This window comes from Diadema antillarum, unplaced genomic scaffold (assembly GCF_040938485.1).
Source record: "Diadema antillarum isolate AM-2024a unplaced genomic scaffold, OU_Dant_1.0 seq00001130_RagTag, whole genome shotgun sequence".
Lineage (NCBI taxonomy): Eukaryota > Metazoa > Echinodermata > Echinoidea > Diadematoida > Diadematidae > Diadema > Diadema antillarum.
Window position 1 is genome coordinate 195,882 of NW_027271943.1, and position 17,053 is coordinate 212,934.

The 17,053-nt window shown below is 39.2% G+C and overlaps 1 protein-coding gene across 1 annotated transcript in view; it reads right to left on the reverse strand.

Annotated features, from left to right (window-relative positions):
- Positions 1-17,053, reverse strand: part of LOC139744033 (uncharacterized) — an 82,302-nt gene that overhangs the window by 35,022 nt on the left and 30,227 nt on the right. Inside the window, exons 11-18 of the mRNA XM_071654494.1 lie at positions 16,796-16,843; positions 16,120-16,336; positions 15,194-15,317; positions 12,672-12,748; positions 9,642-9,784; positions 2,734-2,893; positions 1,916-2,199; positions 1,283-1,422 (exon numbers count right to left, since the gene is read on the reverse strand). Of these exons, the coding sequence (XP_071510595.1) occupies positions 1,283-1,422; positions 1,916-2,199; positions 2,734-2,893; positions 9,642-9,784; positions 12,672-12,748; positions 15,194-15,317; positions 16,120-16,336; positions 16,796-16,843 (1,193 nt within the window). The remainder of the gene's footprint in view (positions 1-1,282; positions 1,423-1,915; positions 2,200-2,733; positions 2,894-9,641; positions 9,785-12,671; positions 12,749-15,193; positions 15,318-16,119; positions 16,337-16,795; positions 16,844-17,053) is intronic.

The window sequence follows — 17,053 nt, forward strand, 5'->3', positions numbered from 1 at the left end:
GGGCTTGACACTGATGGTGGCCTGGTGGCCCTCTGGGCCAGTAAAAAGTTGATGTCAAGCCACCAAATTTCTAACACAGTCATCATTTGGTGGCCCTATCAGGCGAGTAGGATTCACAATGGCTGTATAAAGTTTCCTTTAAGTTCAGACCAATAAAAATTTGAAATCTTGATATAATAGTGGCCTGAACGGGCCACCAGAGGAAAAAAAAAATAGTGTCGAGTCTTGCTTTCAAGTTAATAAACAATTTTGTTCTGGTTGTTGTTTTTTTTTTCTTTCCCTCGTTCTCTCTCTCGCTTGACCTGATCTGCCTCTTCTGCAATTGATCTTATATATTCTTGGATATATGTGTAACTCAATTATGTTCTCAAATTGAACTTTAGTGGCACAAAAAAAGACAAAGGAAAACAAGAGTTGCCCGGTGGTTTTGTATATACACATTCATTCCTGCCTATAAAAGCAATCCTAATGCTAGCGGCACAACAAATGGGAGTCTTTTCACGTTGAGGTGATTATTGACAATCAATCATATATTACCCGTGGCCAGTATCTCCGATTCACATTATCAATCACACCCAGAGTAGATGGTGGAAACTTGCTGCTGATACGTCCTACCCTACCCTGGAACTTGCACTGTGATTCCTTTTTGATTACCTCCCACTCTTCACAAACCTATTTCTTCTTTCCCCTGAATACATCCAATTTCTTCTGTTCTGTATTTTAACTTTTAGTGTTTTTTTTTAACTTTCTCCTTCTTTCAATAAATCGTTTTTTGCTTCCCCTTCCTCATTTTTCTCCTTCTAAATCTCTACCTGTTCTTCTTTTCCTGCTTGTCTTTTTTCTGCTCTTTTTTCATTTCTTCTTCTCTTTCCTCTTTTTTCCTCTAGTCCTTTTTCTTTTAATTTCTGTTCTTTGCTTTTATTTCTTGTCCATTTTCATATTGTTTCTTTTTTTTTCTCCTTTTTTTATCTCGCACTCTTTCTTCCTCTCCATTTTTTGTCTTTCTCTTTCTTCTGCTTCTTCTTCCTCATTTTGAATATCCTTTTTCGTTTCTGGCCATTTTTCTCCTTGCTTTTCCTTCTGATATTGCTATTAGTATTCTATCCCAGCTTTCCATGCAAACAAGAGATAAGGGTGTAACAGAAATCCAATGCCTACTGGAACCAGGTGGTGCCTGAGAAAAGTTCACAGACATTTCTGAGTCTGGTTGGGAATGGCTTAACATTGGGACATTGTCACACTTTTCATCGAACAGGGTGCTTGGGGTGCACAAAATACTCACTGGAAGAGTTGGGTCTGGACGGCCGGAGGTTGGGCATGACCGGGTGCGTGGACGGCCTGGAGATGGTCACGTACGATCGCACGCTGCTGTTGGCGGCGTTGACCAGTCGGTCCCCGCTGAGAAGGGCTTTTGTGGCAGCACTGGTGGATGAATGGGGACAAAGAGTAAAAAACATGAATCATGTGTTTGTTTGTTTGTTTGTTTTGATAATCTATTGCCTCATGACACTACTCTTGTATTAAGATCTTATGCTTCTTCCACTGTGCATAACTGCAGATATGCCCTGGAGAGAAATGAGATCAAGTGGGGTACAAGGAAATGACAAAACCACATGCAGTGTAAACCACATTATCATGACACTCGATGCTGTAATGAGCCGTTTGAGACGTGATGTTCATTGCAAATGGCAAAAACACATGAGCAGGTTAAGCAGTGCATTTCTGTCTACTGGCACCAATCTACAAGTACATACAAATGTAAGTGTTTTCACTGTTGGGTAGTCCTCATATGGACAGTCTTTGATATCAAGAATTGTACCGACTAACCAAAGTATGAGAACAATATGCACATTCTACTTAAAAACGTAAAGGTATATGCATTTCAGATTATTAAGAGAAATATATAAAATCTCACCTGACTGTGTTCTGGCCAATCAGTAGGCGATTCACGTCCAGCTCCAGAAGGCGAGGCGTGTTCATGAAGTTCAGCTTACCCCCCGTCAGTCCTCCACTGGTACCCATTCCGTCCCCTCCGTGGCTGGGCAGGGACGTGGACATGGACCACATGGGCTGGGGCAACTCACCCACCATCTGGACTGCTGAGCCTTTGACCGGCACCCCGCCCGACTGGGTGTGACCCATGGGACTGTACAGCTGGTGGGCGTCGCCCCCTCCTCCCCCTGGTGATCCCATTGAATTCTGGTTAGGAGCAAAATGGATGGAGGTAAAAGTTTTGGTGATGGTTTTCTCTAGAATTTCTAGAATTTCTTTACACACAATATTCAATGTGCACAGATACAATGTACTGCAAAGTGATAAACAAATTCAAAATAATTAATATTTGTCATTCAATTTGTGTTCTTCAGTTATGTTTTATATTTCCTTTGATCTATATCTGCAATACAATGTATGTAGTCTTCCAAGAATATAAAATGCCTTCCTCTATTGCTGACCAACATACAGTGTGATTTAACTGATGTGAATGACCACCTATATATCATGAATTTTGTTAACAATGCACATGAAAAACATTTCACCTATTTCAATGGCAAATTTCTGTCATTAAGTGATGTTGTCCACATGTTGAGTCCATAATTTCACTTTCAGATCTTTGGTTATCAGATACAAAACTGTATAATGATACATGTAATTTTAAGAGAGATTCATAAAAGGGTACAGGGGCCTTTAAATATGGAACTAGTAGCAGGAGACAGTTCATGGCTCCAAACATACCCTCGTTTGGGTGCGTGATTTTCCAGCCTGGTTTGCAGGAGTCGGAGCGGGGACAATGGTAAAGGGAGTGCCTTTTCTCTCCTCTGGAGTGAGAGGCCTGAGGTAGCGCTTGGGGGGCTGGTAGTTACCCAGCTTGCTCTGGTAGTGGGGCAGGAACCCTCTATCGGAAGACACAGAAAACACAGAAATAGCAAAAAATTTATCATCTGATTTTATACAACAACAGCTATAACAGACAAAACTCTCTGTTGAAAATGTCTTGTCTCGGGAAGATTTCTACACTACCGTGTGCTCTGTAACAATCACAACTGCCTTGGAGAAAAGAAACAAAAAAATCACACAGCCACAGTACACTAATTTTGCAGGTTCTTGTGCACCATGGATTTTAAAAATGAAAACCACCTCTGCTAATTTGGCTCCTCAAGTAGGTACACACAAATTAATACTGTATACACCGAACATTTCGCGAGGTTTTTATTTTCGCGAATTTCGCCAGTCGGGTGCTATTCGCGAAATTAAAGACACGCGCATATATTGACTCTGATCCCGATGTGAATGTTACGTACAGTGTACGCGTGTACATTTCTCCGTTCAGTACAGGACTCCACGATCGCGAATTTAACCACTTGCAAAATCGTCGGGAATTCCAGATTCGCGAAAATTTAGACTCGCGAAATATATGGCGTATACAGTAGTTGCCTTCCTAACTTAGCATTTTACAGTTGCAAGATCAAACAAAATCTAAGGTAATTCAAGCAGTATTCAATAATCCATAATTGCCATATCTAAAAGAATTATTCAATCTTGGCCCTGTTGCATAAAAAGATACAATCAAACATAAGTCAGAAAATCAAAAATAAGTCAGGTATCAGCCAATCAGAATTAAGTATTGACAGGCTTGCAATGTTTGATTTTCTGACTAATGTTGGATCTTAACTTTTATGCAACAGGTCCCTGTCACAATACTGCTTTGGTGCACTTGTTCATTTCCTAGAATTTCAGCTTTATTTTGTAAGTTTTCAAAATTACAAAATCATGTACTCGTAAGTCTACTCAAAACAGATGTGAATTCACAAGAAACTAAAATAAAAAACAATTATTAATCCTGGAAGGATTATTCCACCCGATACACATTCAGGCACACATTCAACAAGTACAGACATGTATTAACAATCAAACACACTCACAAGCACAAGCCGACTGAGATGCAACCTAGCAAAATGAACTCCAATTTTGGTGTCTCTACAGACCCTATAAACCAGTGGGTTGCACACAAAATTTGGGGCAGGGAAAGACGGTGCTGGCGTGCGGGGATTTGAAGAGCCTTCAGGCCCTTTCCAAGAGCCTAGTCTCCGTTCAAGGAAATACAATCTTGTCATAGTCTGACCGGCATTGGGAAGAAAAGCAAAGCCTGGGGAGTTCTCTCTTGCCATCTGCCAACTCCCGGTAGATTTAGGAGTGGATGTGTTCCATCGCCGTTATCTTGACAAAGTCTTCCACCAAAAGAGGGTGGATTTCATTTCTCCGCAGGTATGAAACTGCGAGAATTCCCCCGTCCATCCTCTTTGGGTAACAAATTATGGTCAGTCTCGTTACGTCCCACGGGTTTTTAGGGTGAAAGCATCGGTGTCATATTTGTGAAATAGAGCTTCTGAGAGAGTTTTTGGCGGTAGACACTTGTTGTGAGCAAAGGCAATAACCAGCAAGTTGTGCACACTGCTGTTACTTTTTACATCCTCAGCATTATCAGTGTGAAATGGAGTATCTTCTTTGCACATTGTGTCATCCCATAAGTAGCATTATGTGCCTTATTCACATGCTGTTTCATTATTGTAATCTCGCCGGACAAAGGTTTTTCTATAGTAGGGGAGTGCCTAGATATGATTAAGCCCATTCAAACACAAGAGTTATCTGCATTTAAGCACTGTGATGTGACAAACGATTTCATGGCCAAAAATCTAATTTGGCTGAAAGTGCAACACTTTAACTCTGAACTTCACACACCGCAAAAAAGATGGCACCACGACCCCGAGCACTGTTATCTCGAGCTCGTCCATCACTATATGATCAGTGATCTAACCTAGTACAGTGAGTTACATCACAGGACTAAAAACTTCCATTTGCAATCCACACTCAAAACTATCATGAGGTATCAACAGCCTGTTCCTAGCCTGTGTAAATCTTCCTCAGTCCAGCCCCCTCCCCCTTCATATATATATATATGCGTCATATACTGTTCACTGTTGCAAAACTAAGTGACTTCTACTTTTATGTTCATTATCTTTAACTGTAAATGATCTTACTATTAAGAATGTAAATATTCTCTTCCAATTCAAACCAACTTCTTTTCTTATTGCTGACAGAGATTTAGAATTAAGTTTGCTGAAAGCAAGCTGAAGAAAAGAGCATTCATGATAAAAATTTTGTATATTATAAATGCAGCATCATATACTGTAAACCAGAATTTATTTGCATCAAGAAATTTTTGCAAATTGGAGCAGATGATCTTTTTCACGGCATGAAACTTTCACAAATTGGGAAGTATCATTCAATGCATAGTGTAGACAAAAACTTTTGAGTGCATTCTACTTTTGTAAATCTTGGCGCCTCAAGGAATTCGCGGAAGTTTTGTGCATGACTGTAAAAATGTTGGGTTTTACAGTAACCTGAAATGATATGACACATCGGCACTGCAGACATTTTAACACAAAGAAAGAGATTTGAGACACAGACATATAAATAAATAGACAAATAGAGAGAGAAAAAAAGAATGAGAATAATAGAGAGCGAGGAAAAGCACAGTCATCACATTGAATGGCTTTGGGATAGGATTACATTTTCAGATTCCATCAAAACACAGAAGAGAAAAAGAAGAAGTAAGTCACAGTTCAAAAAAGAAAAAAAAAAGGCACCGCATTACTTCTTTTTCTACTCCTGTCATGTAAGCCCTATCGATTGAACAGCGTTAAAAAGTGTGCTGCATCAACTCGGGCATCGTTATATTCCCCCATGAGTCGGCATTTTACCGGCTGAAACCCCGCACCGATTCATTTCAGAGCCATTTCTTCTCATCACTGACACCCTCCTGCTGCCCAAGGTGGGTTTTTTTTTTCCAGTGATTGTTGCCTTTCCTCACACCTATTATCTCAGGTAGACATCCTACCTTGATGTTCACGGGATTTGAGAATATAAGGGGATTGCTGACCATGAGAAGAGAGAGAGAGAAAAAAAAATGAATTCTGCCTGGAGAAAGATGTAGAGATAGAGAGGAGTAAAAAAAAAAAAAGAATAGGAAAAAGTCACAAGCAGGAAAAGCCAGAAAGAAGAGCAAGAAAGACTTTGCTTTCAGAGATAAAACAAGAAAACATTACAGAGAATATCTACAATTGTACTTCAAATGACCTTGACGGCAATATCTCATGGGATATTTAATAGTGGTATAAGTGACTCGATAGAAGAATCCCTTCCTAGGTTAAAGAAAAGAAAAAGTGGACGATGGTAAGAACTAAAAGAAAAGGAAAAACAGACAGTGCTGGGAATAGGGTCAAATAGGGGATAGTGTGAAATGTTGACGCTATGAAAATATTAACATCTTGCCGATGATCAAGGCAATAATGTTCCTCTCTATATCAATCTGGGTTTTTTTTAATTTGATTTGTCTGATTACTTTTTATTCAATAATTTTCAGAAGTGAAAGAAAATCTTTCCATAAACCCTTCTCTACCAAATGTTATTACTGAACCACGTGACAAGATTTAGATCAAGACTGAGAGCATGAAACTCGACTTTAATATTTATAATATGCACAAAAAATAAGATAAAGCATGTTTCACATGTAACATGTAAGATGGGATGACGTCAATCAACAAAAGAAGGTGATAAGCCCGTCTGCTTAAAATAAAAAAAGCAAGAAGGGAGAAGTGTAGCTAACTGAAAGAAAAAGGTGTCTTGTACAAGTCTCAAGGGCTTGCTGTGATGTCATCACACCTAATATGGGGAAGAGTTGATTTTCACAGGAATAGAATAATTTGTAACGCTGGGATAGCTAATCACGGGTGTTAGATCAGAAGTGTGAAATAAACTGAAACCTATTCTCCAGTAATTGTGATACATCATAACTTCCTTGGGGCCCATTCAGGTCACCACTTCCTCTGTTACACACTACTATTATCTAGTATATTATTTACATCTTGTCACTATATTGGTACATGTTGTACATTTTGCCTCCACCTCATTCCCACTAGGGTTACATTAAAGTCTGAACATGGTTTTCCAAAAAGATTGTAAATTTTATATTCTCCAGTAATTGTGATATATCATACCTTCTTATGAGTCAAATTTAGCAACAGATACCACGTGACTGTTAAATGCAATTCACATTGCTTGCATTATTCACCTGAAAGTAGCATTACTACAATTTGCCTATACCTCCTCTGAAATTGGAGAAAATGCTTAACCCGTTGCGGACGGACTGATTTTGTTACAACATGCATTTCCCATAGAGACCTGCCCGGGTATACTCGGGACTTGTCCTAAACACGCTTAAGTATACAATAATCTGGTCCTTTAGGGCCCACTTCCCTGGGCTCCTACTGGGATTGAATTTTACTGTCAGACTTCCAACAACTTTGTATCCCCTGCCGCTAAGACAGATCCCTGCTATGTGTAGGTTTGGTTAAAAGCTAAGCATGATTTTACGGAAAGAACTTGGCACTGAAAAAAAAAAAAAACATATTTGGATAATGGCCAGCAGAAAAAAAAAAAGGCAATCAAAATACCTCATTTTACCATCAGACTCAAGTGGGATAAAATGGAGACATAATGAAATAGTGTCATCCACAAAAAAGAAAAAGAAAAAAGAAGAGTTGCAGAGATGATTCTCTAAAGTCTAATTATGGGAAACTCATACTGACACTAGCAGATATGAAGAGGCTTCATTCAAATCATGTGGTACTTTTCGGTGCACTGATTTCATTTGCTTTCCTGCCTAACTATCTCTGACCAGTAAATTCTCTGTCCCTGTTCAGTATGGTGTTTTACAACCACATTACTGTCACTTGCTTTGAAAGCCATATCATTTGGGACAATTACTGATACGAACTGTAAAAGATTTGGGTAAAACATATTTGTAAACATAAAGTGTCTATTTAACTACTTGAATACATGTAAATGAGCTGGCTACATCCTTAGCTTCATCCACCTGAATTGATTCATCTGGTTCTATATGACCACTATTAAAAGAAATGAATCCTTGTCAGCAAGCAACCACAAGGCTGACAGCTTATGACCCCTCTGTGGGACTACGGAATGACGGTAATGTGCCTTGCCTAGAGACACAACCATACAGGCTGTAGCAGTCAGGACTTAACCCTATTCTAACTGGGAGGGGGGTCAAATTGACCGCCCCCTCGACATTTCGCGCCACGATTTCGCAACGCACAAGGCTTTTGCCGCGTCGTTTCACGACTTTTTTCATTGAAGTCTCCCGCATATTTTGAGACCAAATTTGCGACGTCCGGGTACACCGTATTGAAGTTACGTAATGTTTTGCATATGCATGTCAACCAAAAAACAGCTCAAATTCATGATATCGTGTGCAAATCCAATGCAAATTGTGTTTTTTGGTTAAATTGATATAAATTAGATTATTTCAACTTTTAATCATTGAAATTAATCAATTCTAGTGTAGTTAAGTCTGAAAAAGTGCCTGCAACAAGTTTTGGCAAAAAAACAATAGAAAACGAAAGGTTGAAAAAAACAATAAAATACATAAGAAATTAACAAAACAATAAAAAACAAAAGAAATTAATTTCAATTGAGCTATTTTTTTACACAAAAATTGTTTGATGTGTCTTGAGGAATTCTGACACAAAAATTTAGCAATCCTCCAGTCTTTTTAATGGAGTTATAGGTAAAAATATGATTTCATGCACAAATTTGCATAATTAATTCATTAAAAATAGAAAAGCAATATATTTCTATTGTATGATGATGTAATCTTGTAGTTGACATTCAGCTCTATCTTCAGGCAAAATTTCGCGGCGATCGCGCGATCGGTGGCCGAGATCTGAAGGGGGGGTCAAATTGACCCCCCTTCAGTAAAAACTTGGTCTCAAATAGCCCAGTTAGAATAGGGTTAAAGCCTGGGGGACTGGGAACCAGGGACCTTGTGACCCCATACTCTCACCCACCAAGTTGGAGGGAGCATCGGCATAGTCACTTTCAGTATCAGTCCTGCTATATGGACATGAGACATGAAAATTAATGAAAGTGATAAAAAGAGGCTGGATATATTCATCTTAAACACTTGAGGAAGACACTTAGGCCCGAATTCACGAAGGTGGTCTCAATTTAAACCATGGTTTATGTATATTTCTTCTGCGTAGTGTATGATTGACACATTGCGTACGCTATTAACAGGCATCCAGTAAAAGAACGTGCATTGATACGCGCATGTATTGGTACGCCTATTTAACGCTTATTTTAGACCATGGTCTAAATTTGTACCATGGTCTAAGTTTAAGCCACCTTCGTGAATTCGGGCCTTAAAGTCAGACGGCCATATGTCATATCAAATGATGATATACTTTGAAACCAACATGACACAAATTACAGATTCAGTCAGAGGCAGGTGACAGAAATGGATACTGGCCACATGCTGGATGGATTGCGACAGTCCCTGCATGACAGCCCTCACATGGGTACCAGAAGGTAGAAGAAAAGTAGGGCGCCCTCAGACAACATGAAGACAAATGACAAGAGAAGGAAAGGACGTCAATGAGGTGGGCATCATGGAGCGCGGCCAAGCCAATATCCAAGCAGGGAAGCACTGTAGAGAGAAACTCGCCGCCCAAAGGGCCACAGAGCCTGAAGGGGATAGGACAGGTGAGATGAGGTGGTTGACGTACCTTCCCTTCCACGATAGAATGGGCTTGATCATGAAGATTCCAGACTCCTGCTCGATATGGGTGAGGGTCTCCATGAGGAGGTGGGCCAGTCGGTTCCTCTCCGCCGTCAGAGAGTCCATCTCTTCCCCCCATCGCTGTGCCCTCTGCAGGACACACCCAAGAAAATAAAAGATATAATTTAATGAACTTTAAGGGGAATAATAAAGAAAGATATATGTGGATTGTGTGAATGCACGTACTGTATATTGAAAGAACGCATCAGTGATGTTTGAGGAAGATGGGACAATCCATTTAAAAAGTTATGATTTCGAAGTTTTGGTGCCACCATCGCTGGATGAGAAGACTACAACTTACAGTTTGTGACATAATTGCAGGACAACAATAAAACAAAGTACAGTATGAAAAGAATTTATGTAACATATTTTCATTTTTTTAGTATAATGATAGAACATCACACTTTACAGTACTGTATTTCTGTAAAAAAGCAGGGGGATATGTTACCCTATTGAACACACGTCAGTAACAAGTCGAGGGAATATGTACTTTTCATGGAGAATTCTCTTATAGTTTATATCTTCTCAATGCCGATGTCTTGCAGTGACATCATGAACTGTTGTTCACTTCTCATCCAGTGATGGTGGCACTGAAACTGTGAAAATTCATATTAAACTTTTGAACAGATTGTCTGATTTTCATCAAACTTCACTGATGTGTTCTACTAATATTGCTGCATTCACTCAATCCACAAATATATTTGGGTGGCATTTCCCTTCAACCTGCTGAAGACTAGTCCCGACTATACATCTTGGGCATGTGTCTATGGAAATTGTGTGTTATGGCAAAATCAACCTTTTCTCAATGGGTTAACTCTTAACGTGCAATGGTCGCCGAACGGCGACCTTAGTCCTGACGTGCCATGGTCGCCGATCGGCGACTAAGAAGAGCGAGAAAAGCATTGATCATTTAAGTTATTGTGGTACCGTAATGTGTTGCACCAAGAAACTGCCAATGATATGTACTGGTAGCTGATAAGTATAAACATCGTTTCCACTGAAAATATGACCATGTTTACATTGGAAAATTTTGAGTAAATACATGATTTTTCAGCTAGATGTATTTTTTTCTCGTCGGGAAAATCCGCAGTGAGCGCACCCTCCGCAAGATGTGTATGGACCAAAAGTCTCATTGGTAAACCACGCGTGTGTATGCTATTGAATCAGCGTGTATTGTCTATGCGGTTCCACTCGCATTGTTCCGCTTGGATGCTGTCCTGCGGGAAGCTGCTTTGATTTTGTCCCTCAAAGAGGATCAGCTTTCGTTCGTCGGTCAAGTCTTTCATCCTTTTGTTTTGGTAAACGTCACTAATCGTCCCCCACGTTAGCATAGGAATTGCACGCGGACAAAAGCCAGCCGATTTCAATAGAGTACGCCCGCCCCCGGTCCGCTTAGACAAAAGGAGGATTAGTAGGTTCTCCCTTCTCAAGTGGACAAAAGACACTCTTCCAGGCCCAGGGACATTACTTCAGTTGCAAATACAGGATCTGGGACTAAAGAACTCACATTTGGGAATGAATTACTGAGGCAGAAAGAGAAATTGCTAAGACAAAATAAACTGCTAATATCTTTGGAATCATACAATTCAAGAAGGCAATTTTGTTATCATTTGAAAGAAGAGATGTTGCTCTAAAACTTTCTCACAGAGTCAAGGGAGCGTTCTATTGAAGAAAAACCGTGACTGACTCCTTTTTTCCATACTACACAAACATTTCTAATATTTTTTTTGATGTATCAACTATTTCTGCAATATTTCAGGTTCAGATAGAAATTATGGCAAACTGACTACATGACATGAAAGAACAAACATTTCTTGATATATGTTGTGTAGAACTCAATTTAAAACAGTCATTAGTTTCAGAGATATGGCGGTTTTAAATTTCATTGTCAGTCCAGTTTCGAAACGTTCTAGCTTTAGGTAAAAACCTCTGGCACGTTAGGGGTTTTGGGCCTGGCACATTAAGAGTTAATAGCCAGAAAAATGACTTCCTCAAAAACAAAAGCACTAACAAAAACAACAAAGCAACAAAGAAAGGTGATGTCCCATATTCATGTCATTTTAAATTTCTTGATTGTCAGACAAAACTGACCAAAACGCAATGCTCAACATCAACCCATTGACAGAACACTCTTTAAATCATCGTGATGGATAAGAGCCATCCTAAAAGTGTGAAAATGGAAGTTCAACAAAATGAAATGTTGGATCTTAATTGCTAAGCATGGTGACAGGAAACCCTGCACAAATTTTACTGTAGTTACAGTTTACGTTGTAGTTCATTCCTTTGTGATAAATGAATATGTTACTTGATATCTAAATGCCTTAGCAGAATAGTCTGTGGTGTCAAAATCTACTTTCTTTAATTGGTAAATGAGAGACAGAAATGATACTTATTTCAGGATAAAATTTTCTTTTCTGAACTTTCACAACTACATGTATCAAAGCTTTTTGGCCTTCCCTTTGTTCCTTGTATGTGTATCACAAATTTTTGTTATCTTTTTTTTTTTTGGGGGGGGGGGGGGTTGGGGGTGGGCAGAGAACAAATCATTAAATCCAAAAGTCACCTGAAAAATCCATAAATGTGATTGCACATATGAAGTGTCATTGAAGAGCTATCATCTTTCAAAACATTTTATTCTTCCCCTACCCCCAAAACAATGCAACAGAGTGCCATACATTGACCCTTTCAGGCTGAGGACAACATGTTGGCATCATTGCAGTCTGTAGTCATTGTATTTACCCTATAATGTCAGGCGCAATGTCTTGCTGAGCTTTGTTTGTTTGTTGTAGTTGTCGTTTTTTTTCAACTTTGTCCTGATATATATCTATACTGCAGTTCACATTTGTTGCAGGCAAGTTTGCCAGAGAAGTCAGATTGATGAATGAATGTCTGTGTGCATTTGAATGTCATTATTCAACATGGTCCAGCAGCCACATGAGGGACTAATGAAGAGAAGGGATGATGAAGAGCAGTGTACCTTGCTTTGTAGTTTTTCCATTTTTTCCAGGAGAGTGTAGACTTCCTCATCGATCGAGTTACTCTGGCGGACCTTATCTGTGAAAAGACACAGGGAAGAAGTACAGTTTACCTTTGGGATTAGTAATTTAAAAAATGTTTGAGATATCACATTTGATGCATATGTGTAGGTCAGTTGTATCGCAAAACATCCTACCATACGAAATGTTTGCAATGAAGCCTAAAATATAAGGAGATATCACTATTTTTCTCATTAAACCATAACTGTAGACGGTTTAGTCTGGAAACATTTTTGTTATAACTATAGTTCACATTTTGTATATTTAACAGTACTTAACATCGATTACACTGGGTCAAATTTTTACATCGGTTGTATCTATTCCTACCTCACATTTTAGAACTAGTTTGAAGCACTAATGCTGGGTTTTTGTTTCATCACAAATGGTAAATTATGCCTTCAAACAAACTTTTTATTGTCCATCATCATCATTATCATTATTATCATTTAGGGCCTATGCAACATTTCCAGAGGACAATATATATGTATTAGTCACAAAAAATAAAAGCATACTGTAGTACAAAAATATACGTAAGAACCCTGATGTGCTTCCATTACCCAAGTTGCCAGTCAGGAGAAAACCAATCAGGAATGACTATGGCCCTAGGGCCTTTGCAACCAATTTTATGAAGCACATCAGGGAATATCTATATAAAAAAAAAACACCCAAAATATTATACTGTAAATGCCTTTTATATAAAAAAGTCGTAAGACAAATCATGAGTTACAAACACTACAGGTGCATGGGTTAAATACAGGAGGTCAATGAACTTTGTCCTCATTCTCATGTGTGGGTTGCTTGCCCCACAGCAACCTTTGAAATGAGCATTACACAGACTGTCCCCTTGTACTGCATGTCTGTAGTTGGGGTGGGGGGGGGGGGGAAGTGGAGGGAAAGTCTGCATACTCTGCCATAAGAAGATATACTTTAATACCTCCAAACTCACTTTCTCTAAAGCCAATCGCACACTATACAACCGTATGACTCACAACTACATGTACGTGTATACGACCTTACGACCATAAGACCAGGACGTACAACCTGGCAAACGCACACTACACAACCTGACCTTACAACTGGTCTTACGATTGTTCTGGCTTCAGTAGGTTACCAATGAGTATATAGAAGCGCACGCAGTGCGCATTGCGTGCGCTTCTATACTCATTTCATAATACTTCATCATGCTGAAAGCCCACAACCGGTCGTGGAAATTCAACATGTCAAATCTCTACGACTGGCACCAAGATCGAGCCGTACGACTGAAACTGACAATGCTGGTGACATCGTACTTCCGGTCTTAAGGTCGTACGACTGGTTGGATCGTATAGTGTGCGGCGGGCTTTAGTCTCCGAGACAAAATTTAATCACAGGGTCTGTCTAATGATATACATGAGTTTGATGTCACAACTGTCCTTTGGAAGGATTCCACACAGAAAGATTAGTCCTATTTTGGCAAATTTGTGAGGCTGAAATGTCACTGTTTACATCAAAAGGGCATTCTTTGCTACGTGTATATGCACAGCCAACTCTTTGCAAGTAGCAGCCAATAACAGTATGATGCACTAAATTGGACTAGATCTCCAAATGGATGCATGAGGATCAACTGTTGCTTGCAAGAAGGGGCAAGGCTAGATTCCCTGTCAACATGCACAATAATCCCACACCCGTGTATTTCAATTGATGTTGTTTTCAAACATAACTCATGAAGTGGTACGGTGTACAAACAACATATTTTTGGCACTGGGTAATCGGATCCCAGAATTACAAATGAGCAATGGCAATGAAGCTTCTTACGGAATCTTTTACGTAATTTGGCTGGGTTCCAGATTGCATGGCTCATTAGAGGGATAGTGCATGTTACACGGTTTTCTACAAGTATGTGGATTTTCAGAGTGACTTCCTTGCTATTAACCTGTTGAGGACGAGCTGATTTTGCTATAACATGTTTCCTATGGATATTTACCTGATTACACTAGGGACTAGTCTTCAACAGGTTAAAATGATGCAACCCAAGTTGAAATCAGACCTTTTGACAATAAACAAGAGACCCAGGGGTCTTGCACTCACTTGAGCATTGGAAGTTCATCTTTGCATTGGGGACCTAGTGGGGACTGGTGTCCATTTTAATATGTATTTTATCAACCTTCACGTACAGTGGAACATCATACATTGATTTGGCATTAACTGACAATTATTGCATGCCACGTGTTTTTCACGATTCTATTAGACTACTGTATGCGCCAAAGATTTCGCGAGTTTTTTTTTTTTTGTGAATTCTTTTATTTTGCTAATTTAAATACACGCAAAAATATTGACTCTAATCCCAATATGAAAGTGACGGTCACGAATTTATCCACTCGCGATCTTGTCAGGAAGTCCTGATTCGCAAAAATTTAGACTCGCTAAATATATGGCGTATACAGTACATGAAAGCTACGCTGCATTGTGAGAAATGCGTACGAACCTTCTATGCCCTTCATCTGTGTGTGGTGTGTGTACTTGCGCACCATATGCACCAGTCGCTTTGCTGGCAGGACAGTGTACTGTTCCATGGACCTCACAGCCTCGTTGTACTCCTCTGCTGATACCTATCACAATCATTGACAGAAGTGAGAACATACTGGACCACAATGTGCCATGTAGCTATGAAACGCTTCCAAGTATACACTAACTTCAATTCAAAAATTAAATCCTGCTCCTTCCTACATAATGCCTAGTTACACTAATAACGTTGAAATAGTAGCCAATTTTTTTTTTCCATAACATCTTGATCTCTTTTTGAGAAGCGTCATACACAAATGACAGAAAAAATACACAATCAATCTCTCATCAATTTGAAAAAGGTACACAAGGAAAGAAAAAGCTACAAAAAAAATATAATATTCTTTAAAAAGTGCATTTCAAACACAAACTGGACATAGCGAGCAAAACATACACCAACAAACAAAGCATTAAACAGAAATCTTAACTAAGTAAATGGAGGAGTATGTAAAAACTACAAGATGTGTTCCCCTTTTTCAATTCAGTTCGGTTTATTTTCACTCATCATAAAATACATAAAAATACAAAGACACATACAACTACATGTACGAACTTAGAAAAACTTGTTTCATGTGAATGGGGATCAACAAAAAGAACTTTAAAGTCTTATGTGACTTTAACCCCGGAAATATAAAATATCACATTAAGATGGACACAAAACACTTAAACAGAAATCCCTCAACCCCCAACCAAAAATCAAAATGAGTGGACAAACGAGAGTACGATTGTTATGTACGTTTAATCTATGATTTTCGTCCACCTCCTCTGAAAACACCTTCCAGGGACTTACCACCCCCCCCCCCCCCCCCCCCCCGGTGTTTTCACAGACTCGGTGCATCCCATTCGTACCTTCTGAGCACTAATGCCCCTCTTGAGGGCTCGCTGGTTCCTCTCAGAGTCCGACCGCGAGAAAATGATGGTGGGCTCCACCTGCAGATCCCTGCTGGCCGTCGCCGTGGAGACACGGGATGGCGTGGACATGGATTTGGCTCCGCCCAGAGCCTGGAGCTCACGTTGCAGATCCTGGATGGTGTCCTGCATCTCCATGATCATCACTGTGTTGTTACTGCACACAGAAATAGGTGTGTGGGACCAAGGCCAAGTTACGAGGCTGCTTCAGGTATATAGGAATGATGTCATAACAACTACAGACTCTAGCACTTTGCAGTCCTCAGTATACAAAGTGACCTTCATACAGAAAGTAATCTCTCAAACTTAGACAATGGAAAATTCACATTAACACTGAAATGTCTGTATCATAACTAAAGTTGCAATTAATTTGCAACATTTCAATTTTAAAAGTCGTGTAAAAAATAATGAAAATAATGCATTATGAGAAAGACTGCTGAATCATTGTGATGAAACAATGTTTAACACAGTATAAGGTTAAAATGCAATTCCCATTAAATTTTACAAACTTGGAATTTATGCAACTACATGATTGTAGATATTTATCTTTCAGCCTTTTTCTGTCCATAGAAGTAATCTTGGTTGCTTTCATGAAAGTACAATGTGTTGCACTCACTTTAGTTTATCCTCATAGTCCAGCTGTTGCTTGGATGCCTCCATTTTCCTGCAAGTGAAAAAAAAAAAATGAAAAGATGTGAATAGATACATAATTCTTTAGGTTGCAACCTTGAAGGCATATGTGACTGCTTCAAAATACATAGGGACTGTTGCTACATTACCTGATTCTGAAATGTAGATACAGTTGTATTTTGTCCACAATATCAATATCATGTAATCAAGCATGTCTATATTCTACAATACCTTCTTTCATAAA